The sequence below is a fragment of the Bactrocera oleae genome, chromosome 2 (genome assembly GCF_042242935.1).
Source record: "Bactrocera oleae isolate idBacOlea1 chromosome 2, idBacOlea1, whole genome shotgun sequence".
Lineage (NCBI taxonomy): Eukaryota > Metazoa > Arthropoda > Insecta > Diptera > Tephritidae > Bactrocera > Bactrocera oleae.
The window spans coordinates 23205546-23227626 of NC_091536.1; the positions used below are offsets into that span (position 1 = coordinate 23205546).

The 22081-nt window shown below is 36.4% G+C and overlaps 1 protein-coding gene across 3 annotated transcripts in view; it reads left to right on the plus strand.

Annotated features, from left to right (window-relative positions):
• Pif1A (PFTAIRE-interacting factor 1A) overlaps positions 1–22081 on the plus strand; it is an 88752-nt gene that overhangs the window by 51523 nt on the left and 15148 nt on the right. For all 3 annotated transcript variants that reach the window (XM_070112136.1, XM_036377363.2, XM_036377366.2), the window contains 4 exons: positions 12143–12721; positions 12833–12934; positions 14552–14686; positions 14753–14908. In XM_070112136.1, coding sequence (XP_069968237.1) covers positions 12143–12721; positions 12833–12934; positions 14552–14686; positions 14753–14908 — 972 coding nt within the window. The remainder of the gene's footprint in view (positions 1–12142; positions 12722–12832; positions 12935–14551; positions 14687–14752; positions 14909–22081) is intronic.

A 22081-nucleotide genomic window follows, 5' to 3' on the forward strand; every position in this document is an offset into this window, starting at 1 on the left:
GAACCCCCTAAAATAAAGCGACATCCGAGCTAATAAGCCTAAATTCGAAAATTTGTCAATTTCGTTTTAGTATAGTCCGCTTTGACAGTCGTGTTCAGAGCAAACCCATAGTTTTGCTGCTTTAATTTACGAATGACACTTGTACCTGTCAAAGTGCTCAAACAATATATTATATTAAATACGTCACTGCATAGTAGGCTGACGCAAAATCAATATATGCCTTGCTTTACAAATAATCTTGAGTTTCATTACAAAATCCTACGTAGAAAAGTGCACCGACTGCAGCAAACTAATAATAAATGATCGCAAGCTCCCAGGAGCTACTTTTGCTTTCATGTAACCAGTTTGTTAGTTTTTTTTTGTGTCTCGTACTTTAAGCAGACGAAATTGCAACTGCCGCCGCTGGGTGAAAGTAAATAAATTTGAAAATACACTTGCAAATATTTACTTAGGGGGTGCTAAAGCAAATCGCGGGCGCTGAACTAAATCAAGCAAATGGTGGCAAGCGAGCAGGAAAAATATATAAATGCCTGCTATAATGGCAAAATAAGCATAAACATTTACCTGCGCTAGTACATAGACAGAGGCGAACAAGTCGGCCGATCCTATATGTGTACATGCCTACGTATGTGATATGTGTGTGTGTGTAGTATATACATATATATATATACTGCCGCAAAAGAAGTGAGAGGTGTAAGCACAATAAACGAAGTTCAATTTAAACTCAGCTAATTTTGGACAATCTAACTATCATTACAAAGTATGCAAATTGTCTGGGAATTGAAACTGAAAAACTCCGCGTAATTTTCGAGCATGAAAAGGCGTTAAAATGTGGTTATTTATAAGCATCTCTCACAATTACCGCGCTGCTGCCATAAGTGAATACGCATTTTGAATATTGAAAGCAGTTTTTTATGCAAATGGGCACATATTTCGAGCTTAAGTAACGGTTTGGCATGCATGTTTGTGTTTATTTATAACTTTAATGTTTCAACTAAATTGTCGAACAAAGCCACTGTGTGGACCAAACGTTTTCGTTGCTGCGCGGCATCAACACCATTACAGCAACGCGACGGCAATGACATTTGCCAAGCTTCTTTGGTGTTCATCGCGGCCGCTGCCGCTGCCGCAGCTGCTTGTATGTATGTTTTGTATTGTTGTTGTTGCATTGTGTAATTATTGTGGTAAAAATGCAAATACTAACACGTCATTTGAGCTGATTGCTTTTGGCGCGAACATTATTCGAAAGTGCAACTATTAACATCAAACACATTCAAATACATACATATGTATATGTGTAAACGCTTGCATAGATAGCATGTACATATGTATGTATGTGCCTTGCAGCTTTGAATGTTTCAGATGTTGCCGCAGTAATCGCCGCAAACAGTGTGGTCTCCAAGTCGTATGAATGCAAATTGGCTGCAGCGTTGAAATCAATAAGGCTTTTGACGGAAAAAATCAGCTTGCAATAAAGACAGCAAGATAATAAAGAAGTCGAAACAATAAATACGTCTAAGATTAGTATTCATTGTAATCGTTTAGTAAACTTTTCTAAAATTAAGATGTCAAATATTATGTCTTGATAATCATACAAATAATGCTCAAAATTCTATACCAATGCAACTAGTAGCCAAAATATAAGCAAAAAATCGCCATTAAGATATCGTCGGCCATTAATATATCGTAGCTAAAGTGTAGGGTCTCTTATACAGAAATAATACTTTCAAAACTGCAGTAATTCCTTTTGGCATAACAATCGATTGTTAAAGTAAAGGCTTCTGATCAAGTTTTGAATCAATTTTCAGAAAACTTCAAACCAAAATTGGTCCTGAAAGCACTTGTTGTTGATTTAAACGAAATTTAATCGAAACTTTTGACGAAAAGTAGCAGGTTACCGAATACATTTGCACATACATATGTATATATTTACATACTTCTTATATACTTATACATAACATAACACAAGAAAATCGAGCGAGCATTGAAAAGGCGGCACACTGCGGCCCACCGAGCACGTGCAGTAATACCAATGGTGAGCAACTGCAACAATTACTGTGCACGGCAGACCAAAAGTCGAACACAGCCGGTCAATAAGATAACGGTGGAAAAAAAGTTGTAAATCTCAAATTGATTATGTGCCGCTCACCAACCGTTCGGTAACAGCAGTCTTTGCCCGTAATGACTGTTGCATTAACCATTGTTGTTGCTGGCTATTTGGTAAATATTTTCACTTTTCAGAGTAAAAGTAAAACTGTTACTTGCCACCGCCACTACCGGGTAACAGCGAGCGACTTTTCTTACTTCACAACACTCGTACACTCTTTACACAGCTATTCCGCTCTTTCTACACACATCGATGCATGTGCAATACCCGACGGTTTGTATATATACTACTATATTGCTACGTGTATAATTATACTACAGCTTCATATTCGTGTGTACATACTTATACATATATGGTATATGGTACAAGAGTATGTATTTGTTGGTTTTTGCAAAATTTTTGCATTTGCTTTACCGCCGCTGCGCACACCTCGCTCTGAGCACTGCGGTTCGGTAATCCACGTAAGGTGGAAGGTTGATTTATGTGATTTTCATGCCAGTCACTGTCGTTAAAATAAAAAAGGAAAATAATCAAATACTCCAAACAAGATATAATACATCCCCGACATTTTACTGCTGCCACTTGCCACTTGCCGGCTGTAATGCGCCAGATTCATCGCCGAAATTAGCTCAATTCAATTTTTATTAAATACGTAATTTGTAATTTGCCTCATTGCAGCTACATAAAAAGTGTCCGATGCATTCCATAGGGTTATATAATTTTCAACATAGTGAAAGTATGCTCACTTAGGGGCATTAAACCAGGCTGTGTATACATTTTAAATCGAATCTGATTGATTCGCTAAGCTATGAGACTCTGATTGATTTTAACAAGTATCGGAAAATATCACGAAGATGAGACAACTACAATCATGCTTACGCTCTTTATGAAAACCGCCACTTTATTTTGATATAACCATAGAAATGACAGTTTTTTGTTTATTTTTATTGCAGTTGACGTATTCAACTAGTTACGGTTTAACGGCTTTATTCTAAACCCTGATCCCAATAAGAGCAAATACATCCCTAAAAAACTGGGTTTCGGTCTAAGGATAGATTATTCTTTGTATCTAAACCGCTAACTTTGATATTCTCTGTGGGAAGAACTAGTGAACCTAAGTATAATAGTACTGACTTGGGTCCCCACATATATTTGCATCACTGCTCCTTTTCGAGATGCTAAGTCGTTTACGCCAGCGTCTTAAGTTTGAATTTGGCGCAGTTAATGTCTGCAGCGACACGGTGATTCGTGTAGGCCGCAAAAACGTGGAGTGACTTTCTTGTCCGTTACCAATTGTCAACAAACCAGCCAAACAACACACCAAACAATGAGAATAACAACGAAGAGCAGACCCCGCCGCAAAACACCGAAATGCACTTGAACTCGTTATTGAACTTTACTGCGCTGCGCCGAAGGCGATGCAACATTTTACGATGCAATGGAGCAGCAGCGTTCAGCCGAGGGTCAAAATCAACTACAACACGTCTCGAACGGCCCGAATCCAGCTCAAGTGTATTACTGTTTCGGCTGCTTTGTGGCAGCTGCAGGGCACGTACGCCACAGTTTAGACATTCGTTGCGGTCTCTTTTATTGCTGCCATTACAACAGTTACGCGGCCATTGCTGTTGTTGCTGCACTCTATTTGCTGTTTCGGCTGATTGTCGTCGCGAGTTGTAAAAGAAAACTTTATGTGACCACAGGCCAAACTAAACTAGTAACAAAACGAAGCAGGCGGCATTAAAAAGGCAACAGCAACAAGAAAGAAAACAAATGTGACGACGCTTTGCACCATTTTACGACTTTAAAGTAGTGCAGCAGTGCACGTGTAGACTGCAATGAGCGCAAATTATGTGTTTCTGGCTCTCGGGGCCTTTGAATATTTCGTGGCTAATTGTTAATTCGTAGGAAATGCGCCAAAGCAATTGCAGGGCAGGCTTTATAAGGTGATTGGGCTTGGTAATTCGAGTGTGAGAAATGTAATTTAATTTTTTTACTACACTTTTGTGCATGTCAACGCACACACACACACATAGATTCATGTAAACATAAAAAAATAGAATTAAATTAATACGCGGTAATATGAAGAATACACTAAGTTATAATGGCTCTTAACGCCGAGTCATGGTTTTACACTTGAAATTCAATTCGCCCTTAGGAGCGCCATCGCGCCAACAGCGAACGAGTTCAGTGGCTTTCCGATGAAAAGCGACACTTTGCCACAGATGGAACAGGCGGCGACAGAGCGCATCTGTGCGATATGCAACATTATGCGAATGTGTTTGGGATCAAGAAGTGAATGTTGTTGTAGAAGGCTGAGACGTTGTTATTGTTGCCATTAAGCTATGCGTATGTAATGCTAACACTTCCAAACAAATAAACCACTGCCAAGTGAGCAAAAATGCTGCTTGGCTAAATATATTTCATATGAAGCGAACCACATTCAGTTGTTTCAATGTGAGTTATGAAATTAGTTATTATTTACCATAATGAAACTTTGCAAATATGTAAGGCTACGCAGAGAGAAGATGACATAAATAATTCGATTTCCAACAGAAGCCAATTGTTCAAGCAATCTGTAAAATAAAATAACCCTCGCCTCACCTTGATTCGAAGCAATTACTTGAAAAGTGAGAAAATGGCCAAAAAGGTGAATTTTTCCCTCCTTAAGACCGTGTCTTGATTTTTGGCCGAAATCATATAATTTCACTCATGAATCAAATGCTTTCCAGCGAATGGTTTATTGGCTTATTCTAGCTATGCAAGTTTTCCATCCACTCTCTTCGTGTTTCACTGCAAAGGCAATTGCAATGTTAACCATAGACCACAGTCTAAGCGATGTTCGAGTATTTTACAGCATTATCCTATACGTTTGACTGTCAGTCTGCCGTTCTTACCTCTCATATAAACATCAACAATAGTTTTGCAGTCGTACGTCTACTTGTGGTTTTTGATATTGGCACCCGGCAGGTTCGACCGCAAATATTTACCTCTTGCACACTCACTCCTATAAATACATATAGTAGTTAGATGTATTGCGTTAGACAATTCTAAATACAAAAACAATAAAGTTGTTAGAATTTTACCATGCTTTATATTATATTTTAAAAGTGTGCGCTCAGATATCGCGAAGTCACTCATAGACGCTTGCGGAGTAAACACTTATGGATATGACTTGCAACATGAATAAAAAAAAACGAAACTGAGCGTTTTGGATTTTGCCGAGTCTGCTTTGTTTGCCAGCTAGCAATAAAAGGTAACTATACTCGCTTATTATGACTTAGAATTGCACACCGTGCAACATATTGAACAGACAGCCAGCCAAAGCGTAACCGTATCGCTAACTTCCCGCTCTTCTATGCTTCTATGCCTCTACGCATGCGTATTTACTGCCATATGTAGATACATAACATTGCTTGTACGTTGAAAAGTGTTGCATGTGTGCGGAAGTGTAAGCGAAAAGAAATGTGATGCGGTGCAAATACTCAGAACTGCAGATACAAATTTACGGTTATGACTTGATTTACTTGGGCCAATCTTGGGCAGCGCGTTGGCAAAACTCCAGCGGACTTTTGCTGCTTCTGCTGTTGTTGGCTTGACTGCTGGGCTATTTTTCTTGCGCATGCGTAGCAGTTCACTGACTCCTAACGGCAAGCATGAGCGTATGGGGCAATAGGGATTGCAGTTTTGACATTTAGAACTTCCGGGTTCAAGAGAATTACATCTCCACTTGGGAAAATGTTGAAATGACCTGAGTTTATGAGGCATATGTTATAAATCAGATAGGTAATAAAATAAAATACCGTAAAACAGACTCAAACTTATGCCGATGTGGATAAAACGTCGACCCCAATAATGTTTCTGCCTTCATCGTAGTCAGCTTTCGTTTGTTCAGTTAAGCGCCCACCTAGTGAAATTATTTGATTTTTGTGGATGGCTGTTAAGAATTGTCAGCATATTTGCTGTTATGTTGGCTGTTTGCTTAAGAAACACCAGTAGCATTTCAAGTATTGCAGCCATGTATTGCTGCCAATTGCTTTCTTCGCTTTTGCATTGTTTGTCTGACTTTTGTTGGCTTTGTTGCATGCTTCTACTGTTTTTGTTGACACTTTCATCACAGACGCTTGCAAAGTCAACTGTAGTTGTTTGCTTTAATTTTGCTTAGTACGATTTGTTGACAAGTTGCAGTTTCTATTTATTGCGGAATTTCGTTTAAGAATTTAAACTATGGCTAAATTCAGTAAAACCAAAGTACTGAAACAAATGCAATTCAAGGTTTCCAAGCTACCCAGCGCATGTGCCGTTATATTTAGCGTACTAACTATGCAAAATAATTAGCGTGCCAACAGCTTGTTTGTTTCTTGTATACTAAACATGTGCGCACGTGTTGTGGACTTGATTTACTTTTGCGAGTTCAATGTAAAATTGGTTAGGTGTCACTAGAGCTTATAAAAGTGTTACAAGGAGGAAAGGTTGCCAGTTCAAATAGCAATTACGACAGACATACTATTGTAGTTATATAAAAAAAAATTATATACTAACTGTTGGAACCAGTGAAGCCAAAAAACATAAATTTTTATTAAAATTTGCTTGTGAAGAATTTAAAAGACAAATTCACAATTTTCTTGCGTTCAATGGTCCTATTATTTTATTGTTTTATATTTTGTGCTTTTAAATCTTTCTTTGTTGTTGTTTAATTTTTTTAAAAACAATAAAAAACAATTATTCGGAACATACAAGTTAGTGATGTAAATGGAGAAAAACAAAAGACTTAAGCGACAAACTTTTGTTAGAAACTTCTATAATGCATTCCTACGCGGTCAGTGCTGTAAAAAATATGCAAATGGTGTACTTTAATGTGACTAGTCATTTATGTAATGTGGTTTTCAGAAATCATTATAATCTAAATTTTCGTTGTTTCTGATCTATTGATATACGTACAAGTACATAATATATGCAGAATGGTGCATACAAACAATACATTTTAATTGAGCTCTTCAAATTTGAAATTCGCTTACATACCACACTCTAATTAACAGTGATGTTTCTTTATGAATGTGTGCTAAAAAAAAGTGTCATTTAATAATCGTTCGGTAACTCGTCTGCTTGTGTGTTCTAACTGAGCTAAAGCAACCTAGCGCCAACACAATTGGGAGTAGCCGTAAAAGGCCGTACAAACAACGCGCTTGCGGCTGCGCACTACCAACAAGCAATGCGATGAAAAAATATAAAATATAAACGATAAAGTAGTAGTTATGTTGAATGATGAATTTTTATTGCCTAATGCATAATTTAGCGCTGGCATTGGCACTGGTTCATGGCGTCTACTTGTGGGTGTAGATCATTAGTGCGACTCCTACAGCTGCTGCTAGTTAGGTTGACCATTTTTGGCAGGTGAGGTTTTCACTTTATCAACAGTGGCTAATGAGTGCGCTGCAAAATATAGCAAAGCAAAATATCAGGCATGCTTTTTATAGTTTTTATAAGCATTTTCTATCAAGTTTTGCCAAAACTTAAGCAGTTTTTGCTTAATAAAAATTAACTACAATTGAAGAAGAATTCCGCGTTGATAAGTGCACAAGTGCGTCGAAAAGACGCAGCAGATTTTTTCGAATTTTTGGAAAATAAAAGTAACAATGGCACTGCTTAAGAGCCAATAGCTGGAGAAAGTCAGTCGTAAATGAAAGTATTTGTTATAATATTCACATTTTTGCTTTTATGAAAGAATTTTTAATAATTTCAGCAAATAAAATGACAATATTTGGACACTTCAAATAGATTGTGCTAAATACGCGCATTAAAAGCCATTGTGTGAACATACTCGTAAATACACATCTGTGTGTAACTAAGTCAACATGAGTCTTTATGTGTGCGCGTATCTGCGTTGTCGCATTTTTCGCCGGCTGATTGCTGTACTGTCCACGTTTTTATTGCCTTTTTGTTTGGTTGTTACATTTTTCTTCGCTAACACAGTTGTCAATTGTGACATGTACGCGCATGTATGTGTGCGAGTTTGGGCTAATAGCAGTACATGCACCCATTGACACTTCGTCTACTCTTTGGACCAATCTACTGAGTATGGACATGTGGACTGTTGAACTGTGTTTGTTACTAATTTAGTGATAATGTTACTTGACCTTAATATGTGCAGTGTAATAAAACGGTGAAAAACAACAAATACCACAGCTATGCATATCTGTATGTGTGAAAGAAATAAAATATAGTAATTTGCGCAATTAAAGTTCAAAATGTTGTACTCTCATATGAGAAATGAACTTTATGAATATGTATGTATGTATGCTATATTATTTTTTCTTACTTTTCGAGTAGTTAAATTGTGTCAAAATATTGAATAATGCACAGCTATAATCTGTATATAGATGTGTTAGAAATCATTCGTTACCCATGCATGTTTACGATGTATGTATATATGTGTGCATATGTAAGTGTGTTCATTAAAGAAAGGTGACTTTGTTGCACGCATGCGTCACGACAGCATTTCCAGCATTAAATTACTCACTATTGACTGCACTCACATGCACGCGGTAATGCCCATATTTGCCATTACATATAAGTATTATGTGGGATCAAGCGTGGGCGGTTAATCTATTTAAGTAGCTTCAATGCAGACGGCAATAAGACAAGTTCACACATAAGATTACTCCAGATAAAGCTGTTAAATCGAATAGTCGTTGAATAGAAAGCGCAGTTTTAAGGCTACGATGTAAAAAAGGAAGAGCCAAATGCATAAATTCACTGAAAGTATGAGCATGCGCAGACAATGGCGCAGAAATGAGGAAAACGCATTTGCAATTAGCACAAGCTCCGAATGCGCCATGCATGAGCATGTTTGTGGGAAAAAGTCAATTGAACGCATGAATGAAAACACTCGCATGAATAAGGAGCTCTACTAATGCCTGTGATTCGATAAAAAATTACACACACTCATATGTAGATAGCTATATATGATGGCTTAAATATGTTTGCTTTCTTGTTTATTTGCCGTTGAATGAAATGACCGACAAGTAAATATTTAGCAGTTTTTATTATTATTTTTCGGCATTTGCTTAACAAACACCGTTTAACAACGCAGATCAACTGAAGTTCATCTGTTTGACGCGCTTGTTGATCTGTGAGTAAATCAACAGCGATAAATTATTACAAACTGCCAACTTGTTGTGATCATAAATGCTCAAATGTACATCTGCGTATATGCATTCATACATACTACAAGTAGTCACATGTAGGTATATAAATGTTTTATGCGATTTTTTTGTGGCGTGTCAATACTTCGCTTGCTGATGATGGCTATGCAAAGTACCTTGACATTTTTTCAGTTTTATTAATTTTGTTTACCACTTTTCCACACATCAATAACTGTGCAGTGCCACTTACACGCAAATGAACAACACTAAGTTAAGTGCATAAGTATTAGGGTGGAGCGAAATTTTTTTTTTTTTGCTTAGCCTGAGGGTAAAATTTGTAGTTTATAAAAAAAAAGAAAATTTTTGGAAAAACAATTTTTTTTTTAAATCTGGAGGCCCACTCACTCTTAAAGTAAATTTCGAGTAAAAAGTTGTATTTCGTAAAAAATTTATGATAAGTGCTCTAGAAGCTGTGAGAGTCCTCTTTCTGGCCAATTAAAAGTTATCAACCTTAAAAAATTTTTTTTGGTCATTATTGGAGTTTTAAAAAAAAATCTTAAACGACAACATGTTTTCCTTAAGCGTTAAAATAAATTTAAATTTTAAAACCGTCACATTCGGTAATTTTTATATAAATGTAAAGAGTTTAAACTAAATTTAATTTTTTTCCAAAAATTTGTTTAACTCGAAATTTACTTTAAAAGTGAGTGGACTGCCTCTAGATGTTAAAATTTTTTTTTCCAAAAATTTTGTTTCTATATAATTTACAAATTTTACTCTCAGGCTAAGCAAAAAAAATATTTTTTTTTTCGCGCCACCCTAATAAGTATATATATTTGTCGTTTAATGTAAGCAAATTAAATGTTTAGCTTAAATGCGCCAATTTTTAGTCACGAAAGCGCTGAGTAGGCTTGTTTTTGGTTTTTTTTGTTGATGATCTTATGAAACCGTGTTTGTTTTTTCGTTTTTATTTTATTAATAAATATTTACAATTAAAAACTTCTTTTATTATAAGTTTATTTATTACTAAAGAATTATGTCACTTAAATGAATATCTTTATCAAATATAAAAGCGCTTGATATTGATTTTTGTTGTTGCTTGTTGTTTATTACTACATATTGCACATTAAAAAAAGCTTTATTTGCCATTTGAAGTATATCGCTTCAAACAATTTACAAGCTTATATATGTTACATATTTACATATGTATTAATGTATGCAGTAACAAAATAAACCATTGCAACAACAACAACAGCATTAATACAATTTGCGGCTATTTTGCATATTTTCGCATGTGATTGCAGCAAAAATAGACGGCATTGTTGTTGTTGCATTAATTTACAAGCGATAAACTGCCCAAATAGATTTATTGTCTCAAATTTACGTGCGGTTGTGGCATGCTTCATGTGCAATATGCCATTGTCCGTCGTTCGGCGCTGTCTACTGTCAATCACAGCCAAAAGCCCAAACACACTTAATGCAGACAGTTGAATAAGAATGGCAATAGCTTGCTGACAGTCCAAGTACTCGTACAAAAGACATCAACAACACACACGCATGCGCGCGAACTTAAAATATACAAGAGCTGTTTATTTCAAATTCGGCCGAAAAATTGTGTGGGTGTTCGTTGTAACATAACCGTCCAACCGACTAGCAACAACAACAACAACAATATTAATAATAGCGTTTGTACGCAGGTAAGGTTTGAGCTAATAACGGAAAATAGTTTGAGGAAAGAAAAAGCCTGTTCGCATGCGCCAAATGCGGATATGTGGCAACTGGCAAATTTCAATCATAAACCCTCTGCAAGACATACACAGGCACACACAAGCACGTGCATAGCGGTGTGTGTGTGTATGTGCGAGTTTGTTGAAGGAAATCGTTTTTACTGGCAATAGCGAAAATGCGAGTCAAATGTTTGCATTTACAATTCAATCATCGTCTTAACAATCAGCGGCAGGCGGTCGGCGGTCGGCGGTCGACGGGCGAGCCGTGGCAGTCAGCAGCCAGGCGTTGAGGTCTGCGATTGATTGAATTGTGGCAGACGCCGTCAGAGTAGGCGTTCGCCGCATTGGTTTCCTACTTTTTACCGCTGCGGCCGCAGCTGGCGCATGCAATGCAAACGAGTATGTTGGAGATATTGTACACACTGTATGCCATTAGCTATAATGGAAATAGCTGCTGCATCACGCTGCATTGGGCAATTTTTCGTCGATTGATCGGCTCGACTTCCATGGTAGCTTGCACTCTGCAAAGCTGCCTTAATGGAGAGTACCACGCGCATGTGTGTGTATGTGAATTTCGCAATATCTCATAATTAAGTATTCATTTATTGACTTTTTGTTTTTTGTGCACTGTCAAAAATGTTATTTTTAATTACAATCGGATTTTGCTAGGCGCGTCACTTCGTTGAACAAAATCGTTTTATGTGCACGTGTGTATTATGCATGTGATGTCACGCGATAGTTATGTGCTTTAATTATGAATTAGTATGTCAGCAGCTACTTAGGCAGAATCGACTCAGCTCGTCATGCTGGTGTTTTAAATATATATTCTATAGGGTCTCCGAAGTTACCTGCTGGTTGTTACCGACTGCATGACAAACTTAATACACACCAATTAGGACTTAGAAAAAAAATTACAATAAATCATTCCGTTATGATATTTTAAAACGAAAATTACGCCTGTAAATTCAAGCAAAACTTTATGTTTTTGAGTTATGTCATTATGCTTGTAAGCAAGCAATAAAACCTTGCTATTTTGATAAACAAATTATACCAGATTTTATAGTTTTAATTTAAAAACTATTACCATACAGTTATGCTGTTTATAATAATACTAGCGATATGCGAATTCTTGCTAACCCAATATTCTCTTTTCATTGCATTTGCAGGTGAAAAACCTCAAGGATATTGAGCTGATCAACAATTCAAACATTTTTATACAAAGTAATATTAACTCGACGCCGCCGACGACAGGCGCAACAAAGGATAACTTAGAAACAACAAATGCAAACAAAATACTCACCCATACACAAAGCAATCTCAAATTGCAACCTTTGCAAAATGTTAGTTTTAATTTAAATGTAAATGTCGACGATGAACAAATTCACAACAACAACAACAACAACAACATAACGTCATCCACTAACACATCACTAACAACAACAAAAACAACTAGAGCCACAACAACAACAACACATAATGAGCATTGTAACAATTTACTAAAAACAACAACAACAAGATGCATGCCATTCGAAGCGCTTAGTGCGCGCGAGCAACAGCTGCAGCCGCTTGAAGCAGCGGCGATAGATGAGCACCCAATTGACAAGGTAGAAGACAAGGCAACTACACAAAATTCGGCATCTACAGACAAAATGTGTACAACAACAACCATCACTTCATCAACAACACAAACAGCGAACGCAGATGAGCGACACCACAACGCCAGAATACACGACGACAGAATGAAGGTAAGGTACAAAGCAACACACGCACATATGCACAAATGCATCAGTGATGCGGACACTTTAGAGCTAAGTACCTTAATTTGTGCTATTTCGTTGACCATACTCCATTTGCAGGATAACAATTCCGACTCGGACTCGGCGCTCTCATCTGCCCCGCCATCGATAAGCCCACAGCCGCCACCGGCGGGGCTGGACACAGCCGATATTTGGCAAATGGTGAGTGCGAAATCAATATGTTCTACAGTTAAACGATAAATTGCCAAAACAAAGACAAGAAAGCAAATGCAAAGTCCGTTGAAAAACGTGTATTTTTACTTCGTTTCGAAAACAAGTTTGGTCTTTGAGTCTTTTGTATTTAAAAATAAACATGCGCATATAAATAGATATACAAGTATATACAAATGTCTATAGACGCATATGATTACCCGTGTACATAGCGGAAAAACAAAAGCAAAGGTGCATATTTGTTGTTAGCGTTTTTGCTTGAACAATTTGAGTATCTTCGGTGCCGCTGCCGCGCTCAATTTAGCACGATGACAATGCACTTCAACCGCGTTGCATTGACACACTTTATTCCGTAGTTCCGCTTAGTCTGTCTGCCTGTAGTTTTTATCGCAGCTTGGAGCTCTCAGCACGTCTCTAGGCCTTGCAGGGCAATTTCAGCCGCGCGCTTTGGCAACTCCCTTTAGCAACAAAAGCAGCACGAATTAATATTTAATTAATTTAATAAGAAAAAAATACTGCGGTTTCCCTTTCCCATCGTTTTGACCGATGGACATGAATCTATTGATGAAGATGAGTTTCCAATTGCCTCTGACTGCATTTGAGTGCATATAATGACTCTACCGCTTGTACACAACAATAAATGTTGTAAGACTGCTGCCAATATCACCTGCATTACCATAATGCTTACGATTAAGAAGGCATTGGGTTAAGAAGTTCACTATGCAACGACTCTTTGCACTTTTTTATACCTGAACAGGGAATTGCCACTAAGTTTTTAAATAATTAGCGTGACGAGCTGAGTCGATTTAGTCATGTCCATCTGTCTGTCTGTACATATGCGAACTGGTACCTCAGCTTTCGAGATATAAATATGAAATTTTGCACACTTCCTTTTCTCTCCAAGAAAATGCTGGGATTCGACTAACTACTTTTTAAAGTTTTTTCATTGCAATATATGATTAAATATAAAAAACATGTTTATAATTGAAATCAAGACATCAAAGATATTTTAATAATTTTAATGCAAATATTTATATAAACTATATAGTATGACATCGTCACACTGTCCCATCCCACTATGTTAACATTGTGCTAGACTTACAATACGAACCGATCCTTTTGCGCCTTTTATGACCGCCGACAGTTTTAGCATAATCAGTAGGGCAATATTTCAGGATTTTATGATTTTGCTTTGCTAGAAGTGTTGTTGTTCTGTTTGGTGTTTGTATTCCATTTTTTATTGCGCATTTGTATATTGCGCTGGCGTCTGAAGAGTTGAAATGGCGGCAGACGTCGAGAAATGCGCTTAATGCAATCCATAAGCCAGAGACACACAGCCTTGCATTGAGTGCAGCATTAGCGTAAGTTAACGGCGATGTTTATGATCTTAGCTTAATAAACATGCGACGCTGAGGTGGGGCTGAATATGAATAATATATGGTATAGAGAATGAATATGTGTGGGTAACATAATATACGCAATCGAAAATAAAAGAGTTTTTAGCGGTCGTAAAAATTCCATTTGGAGGCTGCACTTGAACTTTCTGAAATCTCACTTTTTATGTCTTAGCTAACTGACTTACATAACGCTCAATTCATCGCTTTGCAGATCCGCACTTACAGCACCGACTTGCAGAAGCTACAAAAGGATAATGAAATACTGCAAAAGGAAAATGAACACTTGCATGCGGAACTGAATTTGGCCAAGGAGCATATTCTCGACGCCGAAAAGTCCAGCTTGGAGGTAAGTTGTGCAATTGCTTTTGCTTAATTTTCGCGCATAAAACGTTTGTGTTTCATTTACTTGCAGATGAATAATAATAATGCGGCATTACAACAACTTATGGTGCGTATAAAACAACTTGAGGAGCAGGAGCATCAGCTGAGCACGGAGGCGGACGAGTTGCGTGAACAGAATGAACTGTTAGAATTCCGTATACTTGAACTGGAAGAGAACAACGACAAGGTGAGTAGGGCCTAAAAGTATGCTACACTTATCACAGCGGATGTGATATTGAGCGTTAAATAACGCCTGAGTGTAGGCTACAAAATACTATGTGAATATGTTTAACAGCGGAAAGTTAACTGTTAACAGAGAATGTAAATTCATTTACGTTCTCTGCTGTTAATAAATATTCATTAACATTCTCTGCTTCTAAGTTCTCTGGTTAAACAATAATTTAAGCGCTTATTTAAAAATTTTAATGTATATTTTTGCATATTTTATGAGTATACAGTAAAAGTTTTGAAGCAAAAAATCACTATTTTTCGAGTTACACGTCTTCAAGTACTGCTGCTGTGCTTCTCTTTCGGATGTAGCTTAAAATAAATTCTCTACTGGAATATGCTCTCCGTACAATGGCTTACGGTCGAAAAAAATTTAAAAACTGATAAAACAAATTTTGTCCAAAACTTTAGTTGTTTTTGGCCTGGCAAAATAAAATTTTTGATCCAATAAAAAAAACTGGTTGGTCATTGTATGGCGATCTATTGTACGTTCTCGTATATAGAGAACATTCAGAAATAATTTGATAGTGATCGGATCATTTGTCTCCGAGTAGTTGAGAGAAGCTGGTTGAATTGAGCGCCTGCAAATTAGAAAATTGCAACGCAAAAACTATTTGAGATATTGATTTAAAATTTTAGTATGTTATTTTTTAAAGTATTTCGAGTAGTAGGGCACTTGGTGTGCTCTTAAATTTTATTTAAAATATTTAAAAACTAAATTTTATTGCTATTTACTGTAACTGGCATTCCCTAGAGACAATCTCAAAATATTAAAAATATCAAATTTCTAAATAATATATTTAAAATCAGTATTTGAGTCATATAACGCCAACGACTCCGCCCAGCTACGAAGCTCAATACAGGCCCACTAACACGGTTGAGAGAAAATTATTGTAATTGTAATGTCTCCTCTAGGTACAACAATAATAAAGCAATAATAATTAAATTTAAGTTGTCAAGTCTAAAGTTAGATTAGTCAGCATAAGATTTCTACGATTTCAAGTTTGAAACTACTCGAAAGACACATTGCACATGCGCTCAATACATTTGCTTAAAACACTACACGTGCTTAAATGACTAATAAAGCATTTGTTATTTTGCCTCTATTTTCTGTTCTGCGTCTCAACATTTATGTAGCCATTCTTACATTTCTCTCACGTACACACAATTGGTCCATTGAATAGTTTTTCATGACACGACAGAATCGAACCGAATATCGTGTGAACGCGCTTGTTGCATATGGTTTTCTTTGGTTTTTTTTTTTTTTATTTACTTGAAAGATTTGCGATATTTGCTGCTGCCTGCTATGCGCCACTGACAATTTGTTCACCACCGAATTGCCACCAAAAGTTGTGCGCTTTCAACACTCGGGTCGGCGGCAACGCGGTGTTAAGTCAATATAGATTTGCTTGCTGACCGTCACAAGGCGGTGTGCAGTGTCGGCGGAATTGCGATGAATGAACTTGGTGACGTTCGCTCAGGCGGTGCGATAACGAATTGAGTCATTCGCTACACAGCTGCTTCGCACAGCAATTGACAGCGCCCGATTCGCCAATGAGAGTGCCCGCAAAAAAATTTGCTGAAGTGCGCATGCGTGCTGAATTACTTACGAAGTGCCAAATCTATTCGAAATTTAACTGCGTTTGTCACTTGTTTGACTGATTGGCGAACAGTCGTGGTTATTGTTGGCATCATGTGATAAATCACAAAACTATTCAAAATGCACACGCTTGCTTTGCCAGCATTCATTAACAAAACAAAACAAAATAACTGTTTTGCATGTACTGAGCGATGTTGTTGGCTTTTGCTTTGAATTATTTTGCTTTTGTTTAGCTACAGATGGCTGTCAGGTAGCATGGCACACCCTCTTATTTATGTGATCGCGCTGTTTGCGTCATTGAATTTTTGCTGCCATTAATGATAAAAGTAATAAATAAACGAAAATCTCAGAAATAAAAAAGTGGGATTTTAAGATTCAGTTCATTTGTAAAAGTTGTACAAAAATGGAAAAATGAACCCATCACACTAAAATGAATATACTTAATGGGTTATATCCACTTATAAGTCGGAGAGGACGCACTTTTTTGTGATTTTTTTTGAAAAAGCATTTTATTTAAAAAATAAAAAATGCAAAATAATACAAATTTAAAAAATTTCCTGCCCATTAATAATCGGCGATTCAATTTTAAAAATTTTCGATTACCTTGTTCTCGTAGCCGATCTCCATAAAGAACTGCAAAAATTGGTGTCTGGCGGTGAGCAAGATATTTCTGCTAAAATTATCTCAAATGCAAAAACCATAAACATTTATTGTTACTATAGAAAAATATAGGTAATGCTCGAATTATGCTCACCGAATCTAAAAACATTGTTTCGAGCAAAACGCGTTTAAAGTTTTGCGTACCGATTACACAGAGTTGAAAAATTCTTGCAAATACTCTGATGTATCTGAAACTATTTGCCGAAACCACTTCAAAATTTGGAGAATATTCTCAAATAAATGTACATTCGATATATATAGATGCAAAAAAATCAGTTTTTTGAAATTCATAAGTGGATATAACCACTTAAGAAAAATAAATACGTAAATGTGTATAAAATGTCGGCTGCACTCTACTGCATTGAAATAAACCGTGAGTTGTTGCGCTTTGCAATCATAGATATAGCTAGATAATGCAATAATTGATATACTATTGGAGAAGTATCATCTTTGGCACTCCTAAACAATGAAAGCTTGGCCGCTTCTGCAAAACGTGACTAGTTTGGCCAATACACAAAAGATGGTATCTCTTTAAGCCAAACTGTACTGAATTTCTAATTAAATACATTGAAGATAAGCATTTAATACACAAAGCAAAAAAAAAAAAACAAAAAACTAGCCAGCACAGATACACCTTACGCTTTAGAAAAGTACAAAGCATACCTAAAAACTGATTTGCATTTCGTTTTGCATTTTCATTGCAAAAGAAGCATTCACGTATCCCTTTTGATTTTGTTCATGTAATATTTCGTAAGATGAAAAACCAAAGAGTTTGGCGACAAACTTCTAAACAATGCAGAGTTGCTACACTACATTTAAGTACTAAAACTCGCGCCAAACATTTAAAAATTATAGCAAGAACCGAAAGATTTGCCATTTTTAGATGCTCGCCAGCCCACAAGCACTAGCTTTGTCTAAAAATACCGATTTTTCTGATGCGGCACTAACGCGTCTTTGATGACACACACAACTTGTTTTTGCGTACAGCAACAACATACATATGTACAAGTATATGCACAGTTGAACTACAGACTCGCTGGCGGCTTGAATGCCTTAAGTCAGCAGCAAGCCCACACACACTTGCCATTTGAGTGATTTATTGATGCGCTTTAAATGGTCGCACGTAAGCGAATTGTGCGCATGTGCGAATACTCGCAGCAATGCCGCGTTACATACAAAGCGACATAAGCGCCTGTCCAAACAATAGCATATCGTAATAAATTGTAAATGAAGCAAAATATTTCATGTCTTTAAATGCGAGTAATCTCAAATGGCATAATATAATACTTATAAATAGACACAATTTCATGTCGCCCGCACAAGCAACCTCGAGAGAGGTTTTTTGATTATTTGCGAATAAAAATTGTAAATATTTTCTTGCTCTAGCTTAGCCCTGCGGTTAGCTCACATAGAACCAGGTATTGCCACAATACGCAATAATGTCGTGTCGAATCTAACAATGACCATAAATGCGCTTGTGAACTATTTGAGTTGCCATTGCTGCGGGTAAATGCCAGCAGGAAATACTACAATAGAAATACTAAGAACTTTATATAACTAATTTCTTTATAATCATATAAAGAACCATACATTTTTTTTCAGATACATTAATATGTCGTTCCTTCAAATATAGTGTGCAAAAACTCTAGTTATTAAAAACCCAAAAACCTAACATCAGTGAGAACTCATTAGACATTTTTCATTTCTAATTCTGACAATAACAAAAAAAACAAAATGTGTCGATGGTTGAAATACGAATACAAATCTAAATATGTTGATATGTGTCATTGTTACCGTTGGTTCATAAATATACTTATGTGTATTAGGGTGGAGCGAATTTTTTTTTTTTAACATCTAGAGGCGGCCCTCTTAGTTTTTAAGTAAATTTCGAGTTAAACTTTTTTTTGGACAAAAAAAAAATTAATTTGGTTTAAACTCTTTACATTTATATAAAAATTACCGAATGTGACGGTTTTTGACTCAAAATTTATTTTAACGCTTAGGGAAAGCATGTTGTCGTTTAAGACTTTTTTTAAAACTCCAATAATTACCACAACAATTTTTTTTTAAGTTGATAACTTTTAAGTGGCTAGAAAGAGAACTCTCCACAGCTTCTAGAACACTTATCAAAAATTTTTGACGAAATAAAAATTTTAACTCGAAAACTTACTTCAAAACTAATTGCGGCCCTCTAGATGTTGAACATTTTTTTTTTTTGTAAAAAAATTTATTTTTTTATTATCTACAGATTTTACCCTCAGGCTAAGCAAACACATTTTTTTTTTCGCTCCACCCTAATGTTTATGTTAATGGTTGTGTTGTATGGAGCATTAGGCTGTCCGTTAGTTCCCAAGTGTGGATATAACATGAGATTTTTTTTATATTTTGCATAAAGTAAGTAAGCATATAACGAAAAAATAAGATTCAAATACGAAATTTCCACTCTACAAAAGAGGTCTTAATAATTTGTTTCATAAAAACGTACAAATGAACATATAGGGTTATACAGAGTTTAAGTTATACATAAAATTCACTGAAGTTCAGTAGTTGAGCATTTACCATATCTGTTTAGTACCATGACGTATGAGCAACATAGAATTTATAAAGAACTTTTGTAAATGCTCGGTACATTTGATGCATAACTTTAACTGCGTCTAACTTTTGAACAAATGTTTTTATGGAAAAATCCACTAAGAACTTTTTTGTAGCGCGGAAAATTTTGTGTGAGAATATTATTTTTTCAAAGTTGTAGGTCTGCTTGCTTCGGAAATAAAAAAATTTACTGCAACAGATCAAAAATCGCATGTTATATATTGTACATGGAAAAAGAAACCTGATTTTGACATCGTCGAAATTGCAAATAAAGGGCTTGTTTACGTTGATCAGGAGACGTCTGCAAAATCTAATTGGAAATATTGAACACTCTAATATGTATGGTTGTGGTGTACTTATAGCACATAAGATATCTGACAATGCGAAAATATTTATGGCTCCTACTTACCTACAATGACAATACAACTTATATAGAATGTATGCATGCATAAGACACAAATAAGAATAACAATACAAATAGAAGAACATGTACCTAAACTTGTATTTGTACGAGGCGCGGCACCATAAAAGTACGTCTTTCGAAAACTGTGTTAGGAGTGTGTTGTTACCGCAAAGGGGGCAACAGAGGCTTGCTGTCATGTCGTGGCCAAACAAAAGCGCTACGAAATGCGGGAATAGATGCGGTTAGAACGGCGAATGTGTATGGTAACACACACATACATACAGCGAAATTAACATTACACTAAGATATTTTAACGACAACCAGGCGAATGAATGGGTTGTCGACCGAATAGCGCCAAAAACGAGGCGCACTGGGTGACGTGGAGAGCAATATGCTACTTCCTTGCTTGCTTCTCAATTGGCGTACAATGCTTTGTATTGTTGTCGCTGGTCTCGAGTTTCGACGCCGTTCAAGCAAAAAGAGATAAGAAAAATCACCAAATGCGGCCAAGTAAACAACGCAAGCGCGCGAAATTCCCGTGGAAGTGAACATTGAGGGGAGGTGGCAAAGCACGCTTAAACCAGTTAGCTAGCGTTTATTGCATTTGTCATAGCGAAAAACGTGCTCCATTCGACGCGCTTGTGGAAAATACTCAAAACAAACGCAAAGCCACTCAAATGCGCCGAGTTTTGCGGTGATAACATCTGCGACTACTTTGAGTGACAATAAATGGAAAAAACAAGCGCCTACAAATAACAACGAGTGGCGCGCTCTACTGCACTCAGCACCTAATTGCCAAATTCTCATGTGGCGTTGTTTTAGTTCACCGCCAAACGTGTAGAACTGCGCATGCTTACAAGTTTCGCGTATGAATTTTGAATTTCGCATATATTCATCATTCGTGTACATATACATATGTAGCTATGTATAAGCACATAGCATTCATGGCGCTGTTAATGCTTTTTTTGCGCCAAAAAAGTGACGAATTTTCGCTAAAGAAGTTTAAGGAAAGCAATATTGATTTTTTAGACAATTAACAAGTGTTAAATTTGCTAGAAAAAAAGAGTCATTGATTAGGAAAGTTTAAAAAAATATAAATATAATAAAAGAGTTATTTTAAGCTGTCAGCCGACAGATACTCGAACGTAAAGTGATTCAATGCAAGTGAAATGAACTCTAAGAAATCGCGAATATATAAACATACGTGCCAAAATGTATTTCAAGTGAGCAGTCAAGCAACTTGCTTGTGTGGCAGTAAGTCACTGAGTCGTCTACATCCTAAAATAACTTGTCGGTTACCAGCTGGCAAACATCAACCCAAAACTTACAAGGGAATAAACAAATGCAATTGTTAGCAGAACATTGGCACAATTTAGAAATTACTAAGAGCCTAGTATCTCTGATAATCAGCATATTTAGGCAAAACTGAATGTGTTTAAAGCGAAAAACGTAAACAATATAGTGAAAGATAAAAATTAAACGCTCGTCATTGCTCCGTTTGCTTATTATCCTTCAAGCAAATTTTTTTCGTTAATGAAAAAATTGTATTGAAAGGAAGGGCGAGAAGCTGCAGCGCATTGAAAATCAATATCTAACACAACCAGCTTCGTCTGCGCATTACGTCAGCTAAATGAATTTCAGTGCTCCGCTGAAATTACAAAGTAGCAACAGCGTAAAAATACAATAATAAATTGGTTAGATCGCATAGCGTTTAATATTTCGTTAAAAACGGCCACAGTAAATGCTACATCGGATTCATCGCAGCATTCTCGCGGTTAAATATCAATTTATTAATCTCGAAATTTTCAAAAACAAGTACCCATATGTATGTACAAAAAAAAAAATCAACAAGAAGATCGATACAGACAAGCGGTAAA